General features: G+C 42.2%; 1 protein-coding gene across 1 annotated transcript in view; it reads left to right on the forward strand.

The window, feature by feature from the left end:
• DLEC1 (DLEC1 cilia and flagella associated protein) overlaps positions 1-25156 on the forward strand; it is a 2498134-nt gene that overhangs the window by 444306 nt on the left and 2028672 nt on the right. The window contains exon 12 of the mRNA XM_044067561.1: positions 24556-24646. Coding sequence (XP_043923496.1) covers positions 24556-24646 — 91 coding nt within the window. The remainder of the gene's footprint in view (positions 1-24555; positions 24647-25156) is intronic.

Genomic DNA, 25156 nt, shown 5'->3' on the forward strand with positions numbered 1-25156 from the left:
AATGAAGAAGTACTTTTGGTTTGGTCTTTGAGAGTTGTGTGTGATAGTGTATAGGTTTAGGTTTGTAGTATTTAACTGAGATGGGGAAAAGCTTTACTTTGAAGTGGAGAAAAGGGTAGGATTGAAGTAAAGAGGCAGAAATGTTATGAAAGTGTGTGGTGGAGGGGGAAGAGGGGAAAGGTGTAGTTGGAAGTGGGTATAGGACATGGCTTGGTATAGAGGGAGTAGGAATAGGATATAGATATATGTGTAAATGAAGATAGGTGGAAGAGAAGGCATGGTAGGGGGAATTTGTCTAGGTGTAGTAGAGAGGAGGATAATGGAATTTAGGTGGGTGGGGAGGTGTGATAGTGATTGGCAGGTAGGAGGGAGGAAGGGGAGGAGCAGATGTATGGAAGTATTGGATGGTGGGGAGGGGGAGGGATCTTTTATAGAGTATAAATGTAGGAGTACTGGGGGTGGGTGGGAATTGGGGGCAGGGTAGGGGAGCGGAGTGAGCCTGCAGGGCGAATGGAGCAGGGAGAACTGGAAAGAAGGTGGCTGTCAGAAACCAGTCAGCCAGCTATGGGAGTAATGTTAAGTGTAGGAGAAATACTGAGCAGTAGGCAGGAAGGTGTGGGAGGAGAAAGGTAGTAGAGTACAGCACAGGGTACAGCAGGTCAGAAGGGAAAGAAAATGAAAAAAGTAAGGCTAGTTAGAACAGAGTAGAAAAAAAAAGTAGTCTAGTAGTTAAGTGGGTGGACAGCACCCCCTAGTGGTACAAAAAATACCTGGGTCAAATAGCGTAGAGGGTAAGAGAGTTGAGGGATAAACCAAAAAGGTTTGGTAGGCTGCTTGGCTAGTGCGGGGAAAAGTACAGTCACTATAGTAGTGAGCACAGGTAGAAAATTAGGTTTACAGATATCAGTACATACACTTGTAGATATATTGAGAGGGGTTGTTTGAGGTTCTTTGTTGGGTTTTAGCAGCGTTCTTCATGGGTTTTTGCAGAGTTTCTCTGTAGAATCCCTTATTAGGAAGGTTTCAATGGAAGTAGAGAAGGGTTGGAATGCAACACGTACAGCTGTAGGGAGAAGAGCAGAACAAAATAACCATTAGTGAAAGCAAGGGAGGGAGGGGAGGCACAGAAGGAGGCAGAAAAGAGATAACACAGCAGGCTAAAGAAAGTAGAGAAAAGGGAAAATAGGCACAATAGGCTGGAAGAAAGAGAGAAATACAGAAGGGTTGGAGAGAGAGAGGCAACAAGGTGAGAATAAAAGAGAGAAAAGTAGTGTAATGGAAGAGCAAAAAGAAGAAAAGTAGTGCAGTGGAAGAGCAAAAAGAGGCAGTGGAGGAATAGCAAACACACCTAGTGTAGAGAGCATTACATTGCAGTACACTGAGTTAAAACTAAACTTTTGTAGCACCTGATAATAAAGCTACACAGAGTTAAAACTAAACTTTTGTAGCACCTGATAAATACAGCAGATTGCTATTTTAGGCAAAATCAGCTAACTTGATGTTTAACACTGTCATTCGATGCCACAGTAGGTAACAAACAGCTAACAGAGAATAAAACAAACCTATGGCACGTGTTAGGTAAAAGAAATTGCTACTTTAAGGCAAAACCAGGTAGTTATAAACTGTTCTCAGTTATTAAATGGCATTAGATAGCATTAAATAGAAATACATTAGAAGTAGTTATAAACTGTTATCTCATTTATTAAATAGCATTAGATACCATTAAAATAGCATTAAATAGCAATACGTAGAAGAATCAGAGCAATTCTATTAAATAAAACAGTTGAAGACTGCAGAGTTTGAAGCTAGTTACAAAACTTAAAACGATGATCAGCTCTAGTTGTAGATTATACAGTGGTAAAAGGTATGCTAAACAATGCAGTGGAGTAGCATTTAGTTCTAACGCTGGTGGCTTGTAATAATAGGTATCATCCAATGCAATGCTCACACCAAAGAGTCCGTAACAGAGGGAGAACACTTTGCTAATTCTGAGCGAAGTATCAGGTTCGAAAGGCAAGTTTCAGCAACCCTACTTTGAGGCGAGGTTGACTAACAGTAGAAGCCTAGAGGGCCAAAAGCAGAGAACATTGTTGCTAGCACTCTATATATTCCCTCTATTCAAATATAATATACTTCATAACTAAACATTCCCATACCCCTTAGAATTGCTGTGGAGAGCCACGGAAGGACTGCAAGCAGTATAAGGGGCACAGCGGTCAGCAGCAGAGGCACCCTTTGACCACAGTAGGGGTAATTTCAAAAGCTACAAATGTGACCTTCTATTTGGAGCTAAAACATGGCATAGAATCCAAAGACCCCGCTCTGAAACCCACTCACACAGCAATGCTTCCTGGCTGCGTTATAGGCAAGTAAGGAAGCAGTTTTCAAGGCCACTGGCGTAGAGGTGGTAAACTAAGATGAAAGCAACTGTAGGTAAACTACAATGAAAGCAACTGTAGGTAACAGGGGTACACTTCTATTGCAGAGACCAGGTTTTATGTCCTTGCAAATCAATCAAGAACAGTACTCTGTAGCCCAAACACGCAGCATTACATTAAAGTGCAGTCAACTAGGTAAAAAAAGCCGCAGAAGTCAGGAAAGACAACAGCAGATAATAAAACAAGTAAATAAACAAAACTGCAAGTTAACATTTCAGAAGCATAATAGATTTGATACTATCTGACTGTTTAAAACAAGTGCTGAACTACCCACATATAGAGTTTGTAAGCTTTGATTCTGTGGCCTGCCATAGTGTACCCTTTCAGACTTATTGCTATGGGTTGTAATTTCTGGATGATTGAAATTTCATATATCCAATCTTATTTTTCTGTAACATAAGTTCTGGTGTGCGATTTGTTCAACTCCACTTCTAATTGTAGCTATTAGCCTCTTCCTTAGAAGTAGAACTTTACCTAAGAGGAGAACTTTTACAAAGTTCTTCTCTTATGCCCTACTCTCCATGTTTTATATATATGTGTATATACATATATGTATGTGTATGTGTGTGTGTGTGTGTGTGTGTGTGTGTGTGTGTGTGTGTGTGTGTGTGTGTATATATATATATATATATATATATATATATATATATATATATATATATATATATATATATATATATATATATATATATGTTTTTATTGTTTATTCTAAGTAATTCCTTGCATTATATGCATACCTTGGTTCTTTAATCTGTATAATATTTAACCATTTTGTCTTGCTTGCATTGTGTCTTGATATTAATTGACTGTACTTTGACCATGTTTAACTTTGCTGTTAGTTTTATGTCTTATCACCTTTACTTATTTTGTATAATTTTCATGTAAATTGCTTTTTTAACTTTTTTTCTTCTTGTAATGTTCTTGCTTTTTCCTTGAAACTGTTTATCTGATGTTGTCAATCTTCATTCATTTATGACAGTTTGGTTTCGGTTCCGTCCTCGGAACTGACTCGGCCAATATAACAAGCTTGCGCCAGCCAGAAACTCTTGAGCCAATTTTACCCATGGTGCCTCTCTTCCCTTCCCTTCAGATCTTGTTTGCCATGTAGAATTTCAAGACACATCAGGCCTGCTCTCAAGGTAAGTGTTTATATTGTTTTCACTAGTTTCTCTATTTTTCTATCTTAATACCCTTGTTATTTCTTAGTCACTTTAATATATAATATTGAATTAGTGTGTGAGTGCTGTTTATCTTCCCTTATTACTGTTTTCTGGTATTACTTCTTTACCATAGTTGGTATAGGCCCCTCCCTTCCCTCTTACCTCTGGTAATTCTCTACTACCATCTGGTATTTTAACCCTCTTCTTCTTCTTTCTCTCTTACCATTGTTGGTACTTTAATAAAAAAATAAATAAAATATCTCCCTTGCTGTTCTGTCTATCACTGTGTGTCTGTGTGGGTGATTGTGTGAACGAATTTCAATGTGATCATTTGTTTTTTCGACATGGCTGATAAAAAAGGTACCACAGGCTTTAAACAGTGTGACAAATGTGGCAGGAAGATGCCCAACTCAAATGTGCATCTTTCTTGTGTATATTGTTTAGGAGTGCCACATTGACAGGTGCAACCTCTGTGCAAGCTCTGTAAGGGCTTTAGTGCCCACACCCTAGCAGAGCATAAGAATAAGTTGATCTTAAAGAGTTTATTAAAATCCCCTTTTTCAGTGGCTTTGTCTGAGGCGGATGTGTCAAAACCTCCTAAGAAAGAAACAACTCCTCATTCACTTGAACCGACAATGTCTAAAGGTCAGGTTCATACTGAACCAAAGATGAAACAACCTAAATTGGCACCAACATCTGTTTTGGCACTGGAATCTAAGACCCCCTCTATGGTGCCATCCTTGACCATGGAACCGACTATTACAATCACCACGGTACCGTAGACCCTCCCAGCAGCAACAATAAATATTCTTCATGTTTCACTGTTGCAGTCATTACATTTGGGGTAATCTGCTGGCAGGTTGCCCTCAGTCGGCCTGAATTCCAAAGTCTTGGGTCCTGTGTCGGATGCTGTCTCCTCTTCCATGATGTCAGGTCATCAGGGGTATAAAGCATGCAGCCGATGCCATTTTCTTTAGTCTTTCTTGCCACATGGTGCCCGAAGCAGAAGCAGTTCGCAAGTTCCAGTCAGCTGACTCCTGAGATTTTCGAGTTCGAATTTCAGATCCAAAGTCTTCTATATAGCTAAGTACCCTGTTGGGGAAACTTTTTTCTTGCTCCAGACCGATGTCAGAAAAAGTTAATAATTGTATTTCTTGTGGGAAGCAAATACCTCATAAGGACTTTCATTCTTACTGTATTCCTTGCCTAGGCCCTGACTACAACATTTCAGGTTGTCGGTTTTGTGCTAGATTTAACCAACGCACTATTAAGCGTCGGTATGACTTTGCATTAAACTATTTTGGGCACAGATTTAATTATAAAATGTCATCGGATAGCCATCCGACTACCGGAGTTCACAAAAAAACGCAAAGAAAAAGAAAAGGATAGACTGCCGAGGCCCAAAACCGACGACAAGGCTTCTCCTATGCCAGTCAACATTTCACCGGTTCTCAGTGAGGCGTTTTCGCAGCCCCTGACTCCCACTACTTTAGAGTCGCAGGTCACTACTGACTCCCACGTGGAGTCGACTATGCCACTGGAAACTCAAGTTATTGGAGCCTTGGTCACTATTCCCTCAGATGAGTCTGGAGCCGCTGAGCAGGCACCGGTTTCTGAGGGTGTATTCAGACCTAAACTATACATTAAACTGACTTCAGCTTCAAAGGCAAAGACTAAAGCACCTTTAAAGACAAAGAAACAAAGTCAAGAGCCACATGGACAGGCCTCCATGCCCAAAAAACAGATGCTCAAAATGGCCGAAGACTTGATTACCTTGATCAGAGGTTCCCATCCCCCTCCTGATAAGAGGCCTAGGCAAGAGACAGACTGAATCTTCAGATCAGGTTTCCATTTCTTCTGATTCCTCTTCTGATCAGGAATATTCTTTTCCTCCCTATGAGGATTCTGATGCTGAAAAATCCATACCTTCAGCTTCTCCTCCTGAGGACTATTCCTTTGGGGAAACCTTACATACCATGAGGGAGCATTTCCACTGGAGAGCCAAGATTTTTCAGAATCTAAAAAGAGGCTCAGGGATTTCCTGTTACTACCTCAACACAAGCCACTTGCCACCCCCCCCCTGTGTTAGACATTGTAGATGATGTGTTTTCGGAGTCTAGCCTTACCCCTGACTCCTTACCTTCAGCTCCTGTTAAGCCTGACAGATATTACAGGGTTCCTGACTCACATAAATTCCTTTTTAAAAACCCTGCTGCAGACCCAGAAACTATTTCTCAGGGTCCCAAGGGAGTTAAGGCTTCCACTGCAAAAAACCCTACCCCTTCTGACAGGGATTCTAGGGCACTGGACAGATGGGGAAAAAGGTTTACACATCTGCTACCTTGGCTATAAGGGCCTTAAACTTTCAGTTTCATATGCTCAAATATCAGCAACATGTCATGGAATTGCTTAAACAGAAAATGTTGTTGAACTCTCAATGTGCAGAAAACAAGGAAATGCAGGATATATTGCCTGCAGCTGAACAAGTTGGAAAGCATACTTTGCAATGTGGTTTTGATTCTTTAGAGGCCTCCTGCAGGGCCGCAGTTACAGGCTCTGTAATTAGAAGGCATGCTTGGTTAAAGGAACAAAATCTGCCTAATCATGTTAAAGTTAAATTATTAGATGCACCTTTACAGCATGATACTTTGTTTGGTGTTAAAGCAGAAGAGGTGTTAAAGAAGATGAAGGACAAGGCTAAATCTATGCAAATGGTCACAGATTTCTTACAAGTACAGTCACCTAGGTTTAGTAGACACTGACCAACAAAGAATTGGTCCTTTCCTGTGTCAGACAGACCTCAAAGAGGCAGACCCAGATGCCCTAGAGGCAGATCCCAGGCACAAGGTTCATACAGGTCAAAGCAATGGGGTGCTTATACCTCCAAAAGTGGAGAAGAAAAATCACAACCTTACGGGAAACAGTCCCAATGACTTCCCCTGCCGGCACCAAGCACTTATTTCCTGGCAGCACCCTTGGGGGAAAATTAGCACTTTTTTCTCAAAATTGGCACATTATAACCCAGGACAAGAGGGTTCTAAATATCGTGTCACAAGGCTACAAGTTCCATTTCCATACCCTGCCAAAGGCAAATGGCTGTCCAGATCTGCCAAAACATCAATGGGCAGAGACACAAAAACAAGTCTCATCTCTCATGGATATGAGGGCCATTCAACAAGTGCCAGAGCAGGAGCGGGGGCAAGGATTTTACTCAAGACTGTTCTTGGTACCCAGAAAGGACAAGGCCTGGAGGCCAATACTGGACCTATCAATTCTGAACACATACCTGGATATACCAAAATTCAAAATGTTGACTTTGCAGCAGCTTCTGCCCATGCTGGGCAAGAACACTTGACTTGTAGCTTTAGACCTAAAAGAGGCATACCTGCATGTCCCAATCAGACAAATATGCAGAAGATACCTCAGATTCAAGGCTGGCTCAATGCATTACCAATTCTCTGCACTGCCCTTTGGCTTATCTACTGCACCCAGGGTCTTTACCAAGTGCCTGGCAGCAGTAATTGCATTCTGCAGACAAAGAGGAATACAAATATGCACTTACTTGGACAACTGTCTAATTCAAGAGGAGAACAAGGACATCCTTTTACAGCATCTGGCATTTGTGAAAAAACTTCTAACATGCCTAGGGTACACAGTCAACGAAAAGAAATCAAAACTACTACCCTCTCAAGAGATAATATTCCTGTGTGCAAGCTTAAATACAACTGCCCAGATGACTTATCTCACGCCAGACAAACAAAGGCAACTGACTACCTGTTTCAAAATGTTAGCAACAATGGCCCAGTTATTTGCAAGAAAAATTCTGCAAGCTTTGGGCTTCATGGTATCCTGCATCCTATTAATTCCATATGCAAGACTGCATATGAGGAAACTTCAATGGTACCAAAAAAGTGTTTGGACTCCACATTGCCACAGCCTGGAAATCATAATTACTCTCATTCCCTGTCTGCAGTAGGAGTTTCGATGGTGAGCAAAGGCTTGTCACCAAAACGAGGGACAGCCATTCACATTACCCCAAGCCAGGCAGATACTAACAACAGATGCATCAGACTATGCCTGGGGGGCCCACATGGCAGGAAGATGCATTCAGGGAGCATGGACCTCAAACCAAATGCATCTACATATCAATCAAAAAGAGATGCTAGCTGTTCAAAATGCCCTGACAGCCTTCAAGGACCTACTTCATCCAGGACAACTACATAAACAAGCAGGGGGGGGCACACATTCTTACCCCCTTTGCAGACTAGCTATGACTTTGTGGGACACAGCATTGACTTACCAAGTACATCTGCAGGCACAATTCCTGCCAGGAAGGTAAAATACTCTGGCAGACGAACTAAGCAGAAACCTCATGGATCCCCATGAGTCGCAGCTGGATCCACAAGTCTTCAACATGATAACAAGGAAATGGGGATGCCCGGACATAGATCTATTTGCCTCCTCTCACAACCACCAACTAAAGAGATTCTGCACAAGGACTTATCACAGACAAGCATGGAAAGTGGATGCCCTATCCTTCAGCTGGAAAAAACTAGCAGTATATGCCTTTCCCCCTCTGCCTCTCCTCCCCAAGGTACTCCTAAAGGTCAGACAGGAGAAGCCAAAGATGATACTGATTGCACCAGACTGGCCCTGTCAGCACTGGTACCAAGTATTAAGGAGCTTGTCTCAATGCCCAGCTTGGACCTTACCTCAGGTACCGCATCCACTATCACAGCAAAACAATCAGATCCTGCACAGCCAGCTCAGAACTTTAAACCTGGCAGCATGGCAAATAATGTAGTCATACAAAACACACCTCTAAGCAGAGCTGTGATGGATGTCATTTTGGAAGCCAGAAGGCCTAGTACTAGAAAATCTTATGCTGGAAAATGGAAGAGATTCTGTGCTTGGAACCAGGTACAAGGAACAGACACAGCTGTGCCAAATATTCCTCAGATTTTACAATACTTAACTGAAATGCTGGACAAGGGCCTATCTTTCTCATCTATTAAAACACATGCCTCTGCCATTTTGGCCCATTACAATGCAGAGCCAACAAACTTTTCTCATCCCTTATTAAAACAGTACCTCAGAGGAGCCAAAATTTAAGGCCTCCAAGGAGATCACCAATGACTGCATGGGACCTCAACTACATCTTGGAAAAACTCACCTTGCCTCCTTTTGAGCCAGCTGCTACTGCGGATATAATGTTTTTATCTTGGAAAACAGCTCTGCTCTTAGCAATAACTTCTGCAAGATGAGTTTCAGAGCTACAGGCACTCATGGCTGTGAAACCTTTTATCATTTTTTTATCCGGACAGGGTCTCCCTGAGGACAAATCCAACATTGATGCCTAAAGTGGTGTCTAGTGTGGCTGTTAACCAAACCATTCATCTGCCAACTTTTTATCCAAATCCACAGAACAAGGGGGAAAGAATTCTGCATTCTTTGGACATACACAGACAGCTTAGATTCTACTTGGATAGAACCAAAGTTTTCAGAAAGACAGAGCAATTACTACTGGCATAAGTTGCAGGATCTCAAGGAAAGGCTATCTCAAAGCAGACTATTTCAAAGTGGATAGTCCACTGCATTAGTTTCTGCTACTTGTATCATGGCAAGCCAGTGTCTAAGGGCATTAGGCCAGATTCCACCAGAGCTGCAGCCACTTCAGCAGCCTTTCTCAGGGGAGTACCAACCAAGGACATTTTAGAGGCAGCTACTTGAAATTCAGTACACACCTTTACAAAGCACTATCATCTGCCACTCTACTCTAAATCCAGGGCAGGCTTTGCCACTGCAGTTCTGCAGGGTCTCATAGCCACTGCTAATGCTGTTTAGCTCCAGCCTCCCAACCATAGCTTTGGGAATCTACCCAAATGTAATGACTGCAACAGTGAAACATGAAGAACATAGTACAGTTGTGTACACTTACCATAAATGTAGATGTTCGTGTGTATTCACTGTTGCAGACCAGGTTACCCTCCCACCATCCCCCTGTCATTTTGGAGTTTATCTTTCCTTCTCTATCTTCTACAACCTATGTGGTGTATTTGCTTGTAGGTGAAGGTAAAGTGTATATTGATGCATGTAGATATATATATATATATATATATATATATATATATATATATTTTTTTTTTTTGCTACCTTTTTGGTGGCACCTGACATCTGGGGCTAGAAAAACTAAAGAAAATGGCGTTGGCTGCATGCTTTATAACCCTGATGACCTGACGTCATGGAAGAGGAGACAGCAACCGACGCAGGACCCAAGACTTTGGAATTCAGGCCGACTGAGGTCAACCTGCCAGCAGATTACCCCAAATGTAATGACTGCAACAGTGAATACACTCGAAAATCTACATTTATGGTAAGTGTACACAACTGTATTTTTCCCCACTAAAATTGGTCACTTCCCACTGTCACAACCTTCTGGTCATTCGACCATGGTGCCGAAGGTTGAAACCCTAGCCAGGACTCGATATTCCCCATCCATTAACCCCTTTGTTGGACAGCAGCTCAGTCCATTTATTGATCAACTGGAATCTCCCTCGGGGATGTCCATTTGTTCCACCAGGAGCCTTTTGGATCTTGATGTAGTGAGATTGGTGGCTCAGCTTTAGCAGCCAGAGGCATTCCAACCCCATCTAGAACCTCCCCAGCCGGAGCTGAGGTCTTTTCTCCACAGACTCCAACTTATCTTCCTCCTTCAACCTTCCAGAAGGATTTGGAGCCCTCGATGCCGACGTCTCTCCTGGTGCCAGCTTCTTCGGTACCATTGGTGGATCTCACCATGGTTCCAGAATCTACTGTGTGAACCTCGACTCACTCAGAGCCAACCCACCCATGGGACCATGACTTGGATGCCTGCACTGGAATCCCTAGCATGACACCAATTTTTTCCACAGTGCCGTCTGTGGTTCCGCTTGCTTTGACAGCCTCGAGTCCTCTCGTGACTCTTTCTCTAAAAGTGGGCTCATTGGAGCAGGGTGTGACCCCGGTTCCAAGGTTGTCTTGATCGGTTATGGGCTCGCATCCCTCTTCAGGTGGGCCTGCCTTCCAAATTATGGAGAGGGAACTCACCTCAGCAGGCTCACAGTTGACAGCCTCAGTTGCAGAATGTTTTATATATATATATATATATATATATATATATATATATATATATATATTTATATATTTGTCCTCTGGCTCACAGCTGTCACAGTATACTACACTGGGGCAATGGGCATGGGAGCAGCAAGATGCCCTACCACAGGGTACCCTCTCTTTGGAGTCCTCTTCAGACCTCCCCCCTGATGAGCCACCCCATAAGAGATCATGCAAGAGGAAGCACATTGATTCACCAGAAGAATCTCTCACCGAAGATATGGATTACGATGAAGGGGGAGGGTCCCCATGGTCGCCCCCTGAAGATGCCTCCTTTGGAGACATCAACCAAAAATCCAACACTGATGATAAATCAACCAAAAATCCAGTACTGCCGACAAATCCTTTGGAGACATACTAGAAATCTTAAAGCAGAGGGGTGACTGGAAACCCACCAACCCTTCCTCTGAGGAATCTGTCTTCTTGCAGGCTTGCCCTGCCTGATCCTCTACTTTCTGGGTGACCCACCTGCAGATGAGTTAGTCAAGCTCATTGTGCAGTGTGCTTGGAAGGCCCCTGACACTGCTGAGCCAATCTCCCGGAGTCCTGACAAAATACTCTCCTCCCCAAAGGATCAACCCCACTGGTCCAAGGGTTTGGTGGTAGATGCTATGGTGGTGGTGGTGTCCACAAAGAAGGAACTGGCAGAGGAGAATCCTACTGTCCATCCTCCAAACTAAGAATCTCGATGTTGGAAGGGTTAGGGAAGTGGGTTTATGCTTTAATGACCTTTGCCATACAGTCGTTGAATTATTTGGCACATTTTACCCATCTTCAAAGGGACCTGATCACTGAACTCTCAGGAACCTTAGCAGGAGCAGTGCCTGACGAGGTATGTGACAAGGTTGCCTCACAGCTTTCTTCTAGAATCCATCTCTAACTTGTCCATGCGGTTGATTGCACATACAACCGAAGGGGCAGCCAGAGCAGCGGGTGCAGGTGTTGTCATGAGACTTCGCACCTGGATGTGCTTTTGCAATTTCGTAGACCCCTTCAAGTCTTCCTTCATCAATGCTCCCATTGATGCTTCTTCTCTGTTTGTCCCAAAAGTTAAAAGCACATTAGCCAGGTGTGAGAAGAAAGGCAAGACCCTTTCTGCTGTGGGCTTATGTTTTTCCACCCCTTAACGATCCTATACCAGGAATCAGAGAAGTGGAAAGATGTGGTTCAGGAAGTCACAAGGGCCTTTTTGTGACACATGTGGTGAGTGTTCTCCCCAGGGCACAGGGGCGAACTCATCAGAAAGATGCCCATCCCATGGCAAAGGAAGCCCACATAACCAGGGCTCCAGGGATTCCTTCTCTGGACAGCCCTATCAGCTGCACCTGCTGCTTGCCTCTGGAAGCAGTCGGGGGAATGATTCTCTCTGCACCACTTAGCCTGGCACTCAATAACATCAGATTCCTGGATGCAGACAATAATTACCAGAGGTTACCATATCCCCTTTGATCTTTATCAAAGGCCACAAAGCCAAATCCCTGATGTTCCACCCAGTCAGAGGGATGCAGCAGCTCAAGAAATTCTAAAGCTGCTCAAAAAAATGAGTCATCCAAACAGTCCCACCAGACCAAGTAGGATCTGTAATTTACTCAAGGTTCTTTTTAGTGCCAAAAATGACAGGGGACTATAGGCCAATTCTGGGCCTCAGTTTCTTGAACAAGTTTGTCAGGCACGCAAAATTCTGGATGGTCATGGTTCTGTCTATCCTTCCATTTCTGGAAAAAGACAATTGGATGTACTTGATAGATCTTCAGGATGTGTATTACCACATAAAAATGGACAAACACTCCAGATGATATCTACGATTCCACCAGGGAGCTAATCATTACCAATTTCAAGTGCTGCCTTTTGGTCTCAGCACAGCCCCCAGCATGTTCACCAAATGTATGGCAGTAGTAACAGCTCATTTGAGACTGCAAGGATTCCGGGTGTTTCCATATTTCAATTGGCTCCTTACCAACCCCACCAAGCATCTACTGTTCACACCTTACACTACACTCTAGAACTGGCAGAGCTCTTAGGCAATAAACAAAGACAGGTAAAAACTGGTACCCACTCAAATTTTAGAATTCATTGGAACAATATTTGACAATAGATCCTGCCTGGTTGCTTTACCTCATCACAGATTACAAAGGTTAAGGTCTCAGCTCTCAAGACATAGTCCCAGCTTGCTTAATCTTATAACTACTAGGGTCAATGGCAGCGACAATCACCCTAGTTCCCCTGGCAAGATTCCACATGAGGCTGCTTCAGTGGCTGCTAGCATCACAGTGGTCTCTATTAACACACCACATGTCTTACCCAATCCGCATAACAAACCATTGCAAGCAGGATCTAAATCAGTGGATGAAGCAAGAAGGAGAGTTATGGAGTCACCCTTTTTTGCCCCCTCAACCCAAGGCTGTAGTGGCCATGGACACATCCCTGATGGGGTGAGGGGGGCACTTTTAGGGAAGACAGTCCAAGGCACTTGGTCCCCCTTAAAGGCCAATTTGCATATCAACATCCTAGGACTGAGGGTGGTGCTTGTAGTGTTGCAAGCATTCCAGTCTGTCCTTCCATCAAGGACAGTTGCTATCCAATCAGACAACATGTCAGTCATCTAGTGCATGAACAGGCAGGGAGGAACCAGATCCTATCCATTATGTCGGGAAGCCCTGAGAGTATGGCAATGGGTGATAGTCTCCAACCTCTTTTTGATAGCAGTGCATACTCCCGGGAATTCAACATGATTGCAGACAAACTGAACAAATGCATTCTTCTGCCTCATGAGTGGTCTCTCAAACTCATAGTAGCGACTGAGATTTTTTGTCATTGGGGTCAGCCTTGCTGTGATTTCTTTGCATCTCCCATGAACCACAAATGCAGCAGCTACTTTGCCCTAATCCCCCCTCAGGGGAAGTCCCCTGAAGGATGCTCTAATACACGATTGGCCCCCAGGACTGCATTATGCATTTCCTTTTTTTCCCGATACCACAGTTTTTGAAGAAAGCACAATGGTTGAGAAGCTAAGTAAACCTCATTGCACCCTATTGGCTCCATCAAGTCTGGTTCCTCTTTCTTTGGCCTCACCTAGTTCACTGCCTGTGGACTCTGGACCCAGTTCCAGGTCTGCTCTCTCTCATCCACAGGGGCTGGTCCATCTGAACCTACCAAGTCAGAAACTGACTGCTTGGCACTTCCACTTCCGGTAATTGCCAGGCAGAATAATCAATCTTCCCTAGTACAAAAGATACTTCTGGCTTCCCATAACTGTCCACCAGGAAACTTTATCATAGTAAATGGAACAGATGTGTGATCTGGTCTCAAGAAGAAGGACTTTACCCCTTTACAGCCCCGGTTAATAAATTGTTAGAATATTTGTCAACTTTGCACCAATCAGGAGTCCATTTAGCAGCTATTTCAAATTTCCATAATGGATTTGATGATTTTTTGTTAATATTTCATTGTCTCTGCAAAACCTTCTTAAAGGGAGTCATGCATTTAAAACCACCCTTTAAAGAACCCATTGAACCTTGGAGTTTGATGTTAGTCTTACAGACTTTGATATGTCAACGTTTTGAGCCAGCAGCCACCCGTGGTATAAAATTTTTGTCTTGGAAGACCTTATTCCTGGTAGCCATCACCTCAGCCAGGAGAATATCAGAATTACAGGCCTTGTGTGTAAAGCACCCATACATAATTTTTCACAAACAGAGAGTATCCCTTCATACTAACCCCTCCTTTCTACCCAAAGTTGTCTTAGATCCAAATATCAACCAGTCCATTGACCTGCCAGTTTTCTTCCCATACTTTTCAAACAAAGGGAAATATTGTTTGCATTTTTTGGATGTGCATAGACAATTTCATTTTTACTTAGACAGGACTAAATCATTCAGAAAATCGGATCAACTGTTCCTGTCTTTTTCAGGTCCTACATTAGGCAAGCCAGTTTCCAAAGTCATTTTATCAAAATGGTTGAGAGATTGCATCACCTTTGTTTATCTACAAAATAAAATGAGTCTATAAGCTAAAGTCAAGGCTCACTCTACCAAATCAGTTTCCACTTCAGTAGACTTTCATTCAAAAACCTCTATGGATGACATTTGCGCAGCAGCTACTTGGGCTACCTCTCATACCTTTATTACTCATTACAAATTGGACATGGTCTCCAGGGAAAGAGCATCCTTTGGCTCTATGGTGCTCAGGAATATCCTCCCATAGGGCCTCCCAGGACATAAAGTACCTAGGGACTCTTTTCCAAATGTTATGAATGAATGAAGATCGACAACATTTCTTACCATAACATTCCATCTGTGTTGTCGATCTTCATTCATTCTTGACATCCCACTCTCCTACCCCCTCTAAAGACTCCTGGAGGTTCGGAATTTGTCCTGGTTCTGTGAAAGGGCAGTTGCTCAGACAAAGCTTCCGCTTTATTATTTCTATGGGCAAACTCGATCTGAAGGGAAGGGAAGAGAGGCACTATGGGTAACCTTAGCTCAAGAGTTTCTGGCTGGCACAAGCTTGTTATATTGCCCGAGTCGGTTCTGAGGACAGAACTGAAATCCAACTGTCAAGAATGAATGAAGACCGACAACATAAATGGAACATTATGGTAAGAACATAACTTCTTTTTTTGCAAACTTTTATGTAAGTCTGATTATAACCTGGAGCTTTTCTCCCCAGGCCTTCACCGAAAATGGGCTTACTTTAGCCCAATGGACTTTCCCGGTAATCAAATGCCAATAACTAACTAACTAAATGCATTGTAAATAGTTCATTATGTAATAGTTTTAAATTTGCTTCTTGTTCATTGTTCTGTGTGAAATTTTTATTATGAGTTCTACATTACGATATGCAGTTAATGTAATCTTCTGTTTTTGGATAATACAAATGAAGAACTGGATATCAAGGGCTGACTATAAGTTGTATTTCTCTCTACTGGATGTGCTAATGAGACTTAGGGTGAGAAAGTTAGATAGGGATCAGGGTTATGTTTTTTTGTCTCCTCAGTTTCTGATGGTTTATAAGTTATTCTCCTGAAATGTTTATGGGTTGAATTCCCTATTCAACTAAGATTTTTTTTACTTGTAAATGTAGGCTGAATCCAGTGATTTGCATGCTCCAAGAAATGCAATCATCACATCTGGAGCATCTGAAATTATTAAAGATTGTATATCAGCATCTATGCAATGCAGTATATCAGGAAGACCAAAGGGGGAGGGTTACGTTATTCAGAGGGAGATTCCCCTTACTATACTTAAAAAGACAAAATCCACCCAAACGTTCAAAATCTTCACCTGACACTACAAATTATATTTTTTTAATCACATTCAGGATATTTTTTCTAAGGAAGTGCAGTAGCTATTAATATAGGATAGAAAACCTGCTTCTGGGAAATCATACTTAGCCAAATAGAAAGATTTTTTAGTTGGTGCCATAAAAGAGAGCACAATCCATCTCAGGTGGGGGCTCCTGTGGTTCTTATGTACTTATGAAAATTGCTCATCTAAGGCCTGGTGTGCATTTATATAAAGGTGTACCTTTCAGCTATTTCTGCTTATGTACATTTCCATCCCCTTTCTTCTTTATTTCAAGTTAAACAATTTTTAAAAGAAGTTTTACATATTAGACTACCAGGAAGACAGAGGGCATCACATTGAGATGTTAGTTTTGTATTGGATAAGTTATTTTTTCCCATTTGGCCTTGCAGACAGATCTTTAAAATTTCAAATATGGAAGATTTTGATCTGATGTTGTCATTTTCATTCATCCCTCAACTGTTAGGTTTAGATCTGACTCAGTTGCTTTTTCCAGCTCATGGAACACTGAAATTCTCATGCTCCTCCCTTACCCATATTACCCTAGTCATTTAACATACCTCAGCTCTTGTTTGCCACCTAATGGACGTGGTGGTCACTGCAAACTCTTGGGTTAGCTTACTAGTTATTCATGAGTGAAGACTTTTCCTTAAAATGTTTTCTTAGATCTTTCTTTGTTATATAAATCCTATTCTTTGTAGCGCTATCCTGCTTTTTTTATTACACTTTGTTGTGTAAATCTTATTACCATAGCTGCCATTCCCTTTCCTTGTACTTGAATAGTACTTCTCTACTTACCATCATCATTGGTAACTTTTCTCTCCTTTTTCCCTTTTTTCGTGTAAAAAACTGTCTTTATTATAGCCTTTTCTATTTGTTATTATAGTACTTGTTAATTAAGTACTTTAAAATGTCCAAGAAACCTTCGTGTTTTAAAAAAATGTATGGCCTGCAGCCATAAACTACCTTTGTTAGATGTGTACTCTAAATGTGTCTGTCTAGGCCCTGCACATCTAGACTCAAGTTGTGACACCTGCAAAGCTTTTAATCCTAGAGCTTTGATAATCCAGAAAAATAAACTGATTTTGAGAGGTTTGCTTCCTTCTAAGTCATCAGCAGCATCATCTGGGGCTCAACCCTCCAAGAAATTATATAAACAAATGTGAAAAAGCATTCCCTGGATCCATTTTCTCCTTCGACTCTGGGCTGAGAACCTCCTTACAATGTTTCCAAATTTGTGGCTCTGACTCCCTGAGATTCAAACGTTCAACCTGAAAAGTCTCCTCGGATCCAATCTTCATCATTTGTCTTGGATCCAGTTTCCTCTCACCTACCTTCTCCTTTCTTGGATAGGTCTCATAGACACTATCAACACCATCTTCCACTCATTCCATCAGAAGTCTGACTGAAGCTGATGTGGACAGGAAGATGAGGAAGTCCCTCTCAATGCAGATTCAAATGGGGGTTCTACAGGTTCTGAACCAGTCAAGTCTGGAGACCTTTGTTAGTACTACCTTACCAATACTTGCTCTCTGTCCAATCAGACCTTTGGCTTTGGAGAAGTTAGATCCATAGATTCTGGAGTTGTCTAAATCGGATCCAAAGATCATGATATCTTCTACTCCTGTGGCATCTCTGAGTGGACCGGTTCTGAGCACTTTGGAGTTAGATGACTCTCAGAGCAGCAGCATCGGCACTGGGTCTGGGATGTTGGAGTCAACTCTGAAATTGTCAGAGCCTTCTCTACCTCTTGGAGCTTCAGCTTCAGATAGCTCGGCTCCAACTCCTTCCTCAAGTAGTTTGTCATTGAGGTGAAGGTAGCCGATGGTCCAGCAGCATGTATCCTTGGTGCCGTTGGTTTCTTTCTCTCCAAGGCATTCTACTTTTTAGGTAGTGGAGAGAGCTTTCTTTGTTCCTAGAGTCTGGATATCACCTCCCTCCTCACTTCTGACATCCCATCCCCATTTGTCTCTGCATCTAGAGCCTCAACTTCCTGTGCCATGGGGACAGCCAGCCCAGATAAGTCACCATGATAGCTAGCAGGGTATATTAATTTCCTGTGATACTTCTCTGGAGCATCCCAGAGAAGAAGTTCCCAAGAAGAAAAAGTGCAAAAGAAGGCACTTAGACTCTCCTCAAAAGTCGGTCACAGAAGATACTGATTTTGATGAGTGGGAAGGGCCCTCATGATCACCACCTGATGACCTCTCCTTTGGAAACATTCTAGAACTTTAAAGCAGTGGGGTGGTTGGTCTACTGACAATCCTTCCCAAGAGGAGTCTGTATTCCTGGAGGCTTTTGAAGCTGGCCCGTCTACCTCCTGTGTGACTACACCCACCAATGAGCTCATTGGTTTGGTCTCTTGACAGGCATGGAAAGAACCTGATACCACTGAGCTGATCTCCTAGAGACTAGATAGGATCCTGGCACCACCAAAGGACAGAGAGTTCTGCAAGGAAGTACCAGTTTATGCCATGGTCATAGCAGCAGCCAGAAAGAAGGAACTAGCAGAACAGAAATCCTCTGTCCACCCCCCCATCAGGGAGTCTAGGGCCCTGGACAAATTCAGGAAGTGTGTATATGCCTCAGTGACCTTTGCCCTTCAGTCACTGAATTATTTGGCATACTTCACAAGACTCCAGATTTGATTAAGGTACTTACCAAATCCCTCTCTGGGTCCATTTTTTCCGAGGCAGAGAATGCTATTACCTCACAATTGGCTACCCTCCAATACATTTCAAACTCATACATGAGACTTATCTCCCATGCAGCTGAAGGTACCTCACATGCAGCGGGTTCAGGCATTTCCATCAGGAGGCATGCTTGGATGTACTTGTGTGAGTTTGCAGAGCCCTTCAAGTCTTCCTTCATCAGTGTTCTCTTTGACGGAAGTTCTTTATTTGGCTCCAAAGTAAAAGACACCCTCTTCAGATGTGAGCAGGAAGGTAAAACCATGTCTGCTGTGGGAATAATTTTTTGACCCCTCTAAGGACCTTCTCTAGGAACCAACAAGGTGGATGAAAAATGTGGTTCATAAAGTCCCAGGGTCCCTTGCAAGATCCACATGGAGATAGTTCCCCAGGACAGAGGGGGGAATTCTAAAGGTCAGAGGTGATCTCCGCTTAACATACAAGGCCATGTCAAACCCAGAGCTGTTGGACATGCTACACTTAAAGAAATCCCAATCCCTCAGAGCCACATGCTCCAGGGATTTAAACCTTGTCATCACAATAAACAAAAGATGCTGGAGGGATAGGTTCCTGACCCAGGGACTCCCCAGACTCTGGAATAAACTGCCCATACATGTCAAGCAGAGCGCCTCTTTGGCCCTCTTCAAAAGGAACCTTGACGATTGGATGGGAGAAAGGAAATTCACCCTGGGGATCATATCAGTCACCCTGCAAGACAGGGATCCAGGGAAGTAAATATTGTGGGAAGAAATAGCCAGGGAATTGTTATGGCTAGGCTTGTATAGGCCCTAGGGCCGATAGCCTAGTACCAACCTATGAACCTATAAGATACTGTCCATGCAGCAGAGGTGGTCAGCAGAACCAGGGATCTAGAGATACCTTCTCTGACAGATCCTACCAGTGCTCCTGAAAGGAGGCCTAACTGTCTATCTGTGGAGGCAGTTGGGGATCGTTTATCCCTGCACCAGAGAGTCTGGCTATAAATTACAAAAGATTCATAGGTGCAGATGATTATTTCCAGAGGTTAGGTAATACCCTTTTCCCTACCTTCCCTTTAATAGTAAACAAAATCCCCAGTGTTCCACCCAATCAGAGTGAAGCAGCAGTACTAGAAATAAACTGTTAGAAAGAAGAGTCATCCAAGAAGTCCCACCAGCCCAGAGAGAGTCCAGAACTTACTCAAAATTATTTTTAGTGCAGAAGAAAACAGGACTAGAGATCAATTTTGTATCTCAGCAATCTGAACAAGTCATTTCAGTACACCAAGTTCCAGATGGGCTCAATTCATCCTGCCTTTTCTGCAGAAAGATGACTGGATGTGCTCAATAGATTTTCAGGATGCATACTGTCATATCAAAATGAGCAGACATTCCAGGAGATATCTACACTTCTGATTGGGAGCCAGTCATTACCACAGGCTCTGGGGTGTTCACCAAGTGTATGGCAGTAGTAGCAACTCACTTGAGGCTGCAGAGATGCCAGATGTTTCCATATTTGGATGACTGGCTCATAACTGCTCTGACCAGGCATCGTCTGATCAAAGCACAAGACTATGTACTCCAGTTATGCTGTCACCTGAGAATTACTATCAAGCACCAAAAATCTCAACTTGATCCAACTAAAGCATTGAAGTTCATCAAAGCCTTGTTTAATACGCTATCTATGATGGCCTCTCTCCCTCTATCAAGGATTCAAACCATTCGATTCCAGGTTAAAAAGATTACTCAAAGTTCTTCTGTTTCAGCTCAACTGATCCTTCAAGCACTGGGGTCAGTGTCTGCTGCAGTAGTTTTACTATCATTAGCAAGGTACCACATGAGAATCCTTCAGTGGACCCCAGTGACTCAATGGTCCATTCTTCACCAACCTTTATTCAGCCAGATCAAGATAACAAGGGCTTGCAAGAATTACATCCTATGGTAGATTTATTCTGATCAAATAATATAAGGTCATTCCTTTGTTCTCCCTCAGCTCAAGGCCATAGTGACCATGGATGCTTCCCAGATAAAGTGGGGGTGGGAATTTCTTGGGAAAGACAGTCCAAGGCACATGGTCTCACAAAGAGGTCAATGCACATAGTGTTCTGGAAATGAGAGCTGTCCTTCTAGCATTGCAGGCCTTTCAAGACACTCTCTCCTCCTGGACTATTGTGATTCAGACAGACAATATTTCAGTCGTCTGGTACATCAACAAACAAGGGGGAACCAAATCTTACCCCCTGTGTTGAGAAGCTATGAGAGTATGGCAATGAGCAATCTCATCCCGTCATATAATAATGCACATTCTATGGAAATTCAACATGCTTGCAGTCAAGTTAAGGAGGTCCAGTCTAATGCCTCATACGTGGTCCCTCAATATGAAGGCTGCAGTAAGGATTTTTCACCAGTGGGGACAACAGTGCTGCAATCTCTTTGCGTCTCCCCTCAACAACAAGTTTAGCAGGTTCTTTGCCCTTATCCACCCCCCCCCCACTGGGGAGTTATCAAGGGATGCTGTACTTCACTTTTGGCACCCTGGTCTCCTTAACGCCTATGCCCAGTTACCTCTGATCCCTAAATTTCTTCAAAAAGCATATTGATTAAAGAGCACAGTTATCCTCATTGCTCCTTATTGGCTTCATCAGATTTGATTTGCCATACTTTGGCCTCATCTACTTCCCTGACCATGGATTCTGGATCCATTACCCACCTGTTTCATCCAGTAGATATGATACATTTGGACATTCCAGGCCTAAAGTTGACCACATGGTTTCTCTACTTCTGTTGATTGCTAGACAGCTCAAGCTCTCCTCCCCTGTCTGTCACATTCTTTTATTCTCCCACAAAGATTTCACTAGAAAACTTTACAAAAGTAAATGGAAAAGATTTGTTTTCTGGCACAGCAAAAAGACATTGATCCCTTTTCAGTGCCAATTCCTAAAGTTCTTGAATTTTTAGCTGCAATTTTCAGTAAAGATGCTAGCTCTTCTACTAAGATACAATTAGCTGCCATCTCCAATTTTCATATAGGAGTAAATAATTCATCTTTAGCTTCTTCAAAGCTTTGTAAAGCCTTTGTAAAATAAACATTTCTTCCTAAACCTCCCATTAAAAGACCACACTCCTCCGTGGCATTTAAATATTATTTTACAATTATTGACACAATCTCTGTTTGAACCATCAGCTAAGTGTGAACTTAAATTCTTGACCTAGAAAATTGTCTTTTTGGCATCTATTACCTCTGCTAGAAGAATTTAAGAACTACATGCTCTGTCTTCCAAGCCTCATTGTTTGATTTTTGAAAAGGTTAAGGTATCCTTATGAAACAATCCCTCCTTTCTTCCTAAGGTGGTGTCAGAATCCAACATTAATCAGGGTATCAACCTTCCAGTTTCTTTCCAAATTTCTCTAATAAAGGAGAGTATATGTTACACATTTTGGATGTTCACAGACAATTGTGGTTTTATCTACATAGAACCAAAATTTGAGGAAATCAGAACAGTTATTTGTTTCTTTTTCAGAGTCTAAATTAGGCAAACCATTTTCTAAAGTGACTTGAGCTAAATGGCTTAACCGATTGTATTACTTTTGTTTACGAAAAATTGGATTCATCTTTACCAAAACCACCAAAAGCTCATTTGACCAGGTCTATGGCAACATCTTCAGCCTTTTTATCTAGATCTTCATTGGATGATATTTGTGCAGCTGCAACTTGAGCTAAGCCTCACACTGCTATTGAAAATTACAAATTGTATTTGGTCTCCAGGGGAAGAGCAGCATTTGGCTCAGTGATGCTCAGGAATATCCTTCCTTTAGAGTCCTCCTAGGATATAAGTGTCTCGGTCTCTGTCTCAACAGTTGAGGAATGAATAAAAAAGGCAACATCAGATAAAAAAGTTATGTACTCACCATAATGTTCCATCTGTGTTGTCCATTTTGTATTCTTCCTCAACTTCCCTCCCTTCAACCCCCTCCATATTTGACTTTTAGAAGGATTGAAAGATGTTAAAGGAAGCAATGTTCCTTTATTTGAGCTCCCGATGCTATTGTTTCACCATTGCATAATACTTACAGGCTTAAGGGGCAAAAAACAAGATCTGAGGTATGTTAGATGACTAGGGCATTATGGGTAAGGGATGAGCTCAAGAGTTTCAGTGTTCCATGAGCTGGAAAAAGTGTCCGAGTCAGATACGAGGCTCAGATCCAAACCCTACAGTTGAGAAAATGAAACTGGACAACACAGATGGAATGCTATAGTGAGTACATAACGTTTTTTATTGCTCTTACCTCAGTTAAATGGGTGTCTGAATTACAGGCCCTAATATTTGTGCAACCTTTTCTGATTCTCTACAAGGACAGGGTAATTCTTAGCATCAGCCATCTCCTTTATGCTTCTGAGTTTACTTTAAACCAGACTGTTCATCTCCCGGTGTTCTATTCTGAACCCCAAAAGCAGGGGAGAAAGAATCCTACATACTTTGGATGCCCATAGTCAGTTGAGATTTTTACCTGGGTAGGATTAAAGATTTTAGAAAATCTAACTGACTTTTGTTTTCTTAGATGAGAAAACAAAAGGGTAGTCAATAGTTAAACAAACTGTTATTTAAACCATTTACAAATGACTTTCTCAAGCAATTCAGTTTTGTATAAGGCCCCCTTAGAAAGTCAAAGCTCACTATACCAGAGCTGTAGATACTTCTGAGGCTTTTTTGGAAAGGGATAGACTCAAGGTTCTATTTTGGAAGCAGCAACTTGGTTTTCTGCGTGCACCTTTACTAGACACAGCTAGCTATAGTCAGTTTCTAGAACTAGAGCAGGTTTTGCTACTACAAGGACTTCTAGATTCTGACCTTCTTCATTAACCCACTCCTCCTAAGCTATGACCATCATCCCATATACTTACGGTTGCTGTGATACTGATCTAATGAAGAACATAGTACAGTTGTGTAAGTTAACTGACCACAACAGTAGATGTTTGAATAGATCAATGTCACAGTATTAGCATCCTCCCACCTCCCCTCTTTTTTTGTTTCTTTCCCAAGCCAGAGTGGAGTACCCTACTTTACCTTTTCACTCCTAAGAAGATGTGAAAATCTGTACCGGTTATGATTAAATTGCTGTAAAGTTTCAGGATTCAGACTCCCCTCTTGGACAAGAAAGTTTGATGTTTGTCATTTACCAACACCTAACCCTGTGCTAAGGGCAAACCTACAGTGTGAGATAAGGAGCCAAAGATTTGTAGACTGGCCAGATGTTTGATCTTTGGCAGGATACATCCCGCCTAGTTACTACTACTGCAACATTGATCTAGTTGAACATTTACTGTTATGGTAAGTTAACTTGCACAACTGTACTTTCTAGTGAACATAGTTAAGTGTCATTCTGCATTGATGAAGTTTAATTAGTGCTCCCCCCCAAGAGTCACATGCTAGTGGTGTGTGGTGTACATTTGCACACTGCTGTATGTACATGTTGATACACTTGTGACGTGCAGCATCTACACTTCCTTTATGCTGGTTTCTGTTTAACCAGTTTTGATACACTAGCAATAATGTAATAGAGTTCAGTCCTCTCTGCTGTGGAGAGTGTTCTTAGGGCATATCCCACAGGTGGCCTTTGGTTGTAAAATTTGTTCTTGAAACAATGTTATCATTGCTGAACATGTTTGCACTTCCTCTATTCTGACATTTTAATGTGACTTCATTATATACATAGGAAACCACAATTATGTTTGGAATTAGTATTTGCTACTTCATTGTTCATACTAATATTTAACTGCATTGTTGATATTGTAACAGTGTCTGAAACTACAGTATGTATTTTATAATTTTTAGGTTGCTTTCTTCCCATTCGCTGAAGAGAATTTTACTGAGACCTTTACTATTGTGTGCGACAACTGCCAAGTGAAGGATGTCACTGTTACAGGTACTGCTTTCATTTCACAGTGCATTTTTCAATATTGCATTCTGCGTTAGAAGTACAAAATTCAATAGCATATTTTTCTGTAAATGCAGATTCTAATTTTGGGAGAATGTTATGTGTAAAAAGTCTGGATATAATCCCCGGAATTCAGTAAACTTCCGTGTAGGAATAGCTTATTCTTGCATGGAAAGGATCATTCCCATGCATAACGGCAGGGCACCATGCAGATTCATGAAGGCGTGCTGCCATGCTGCAAAACGGATTCTGTGTACGAGTGCAGGGGGTGTGTCTGAGAGCAGTGCTCTCACAATACACATGCCCCCTGCACATTAGAATTGCCGTACGGCAATTTAAAATGAACGAGAATGCTCATAACACCCCCAACCCGTCAGGGTAAGAAATTTGGACAAAGCTATAAGAGACAATCGTCCCTACCAAGCCAAAAGTTGATAGAATAACAGGCTTAGCATAACCACATAGCGCACTCCTCCCAACACATCAGAGTAAGGAATG

The sequence above is a fragment of the Protopterus annectens genome, chromosome 3.part1 (assembly GCF_019279795.1).
Source record: "Protopterus annectens isolate FY-2018-M chromosome 3.part1, PAN1.0, whole genome shotgun sequence".
NCBI lineage: Eukaryota > Metazoa > Chordata > Ceratodontiformes > Protopteridae > Protopterus > Protopterus annectens.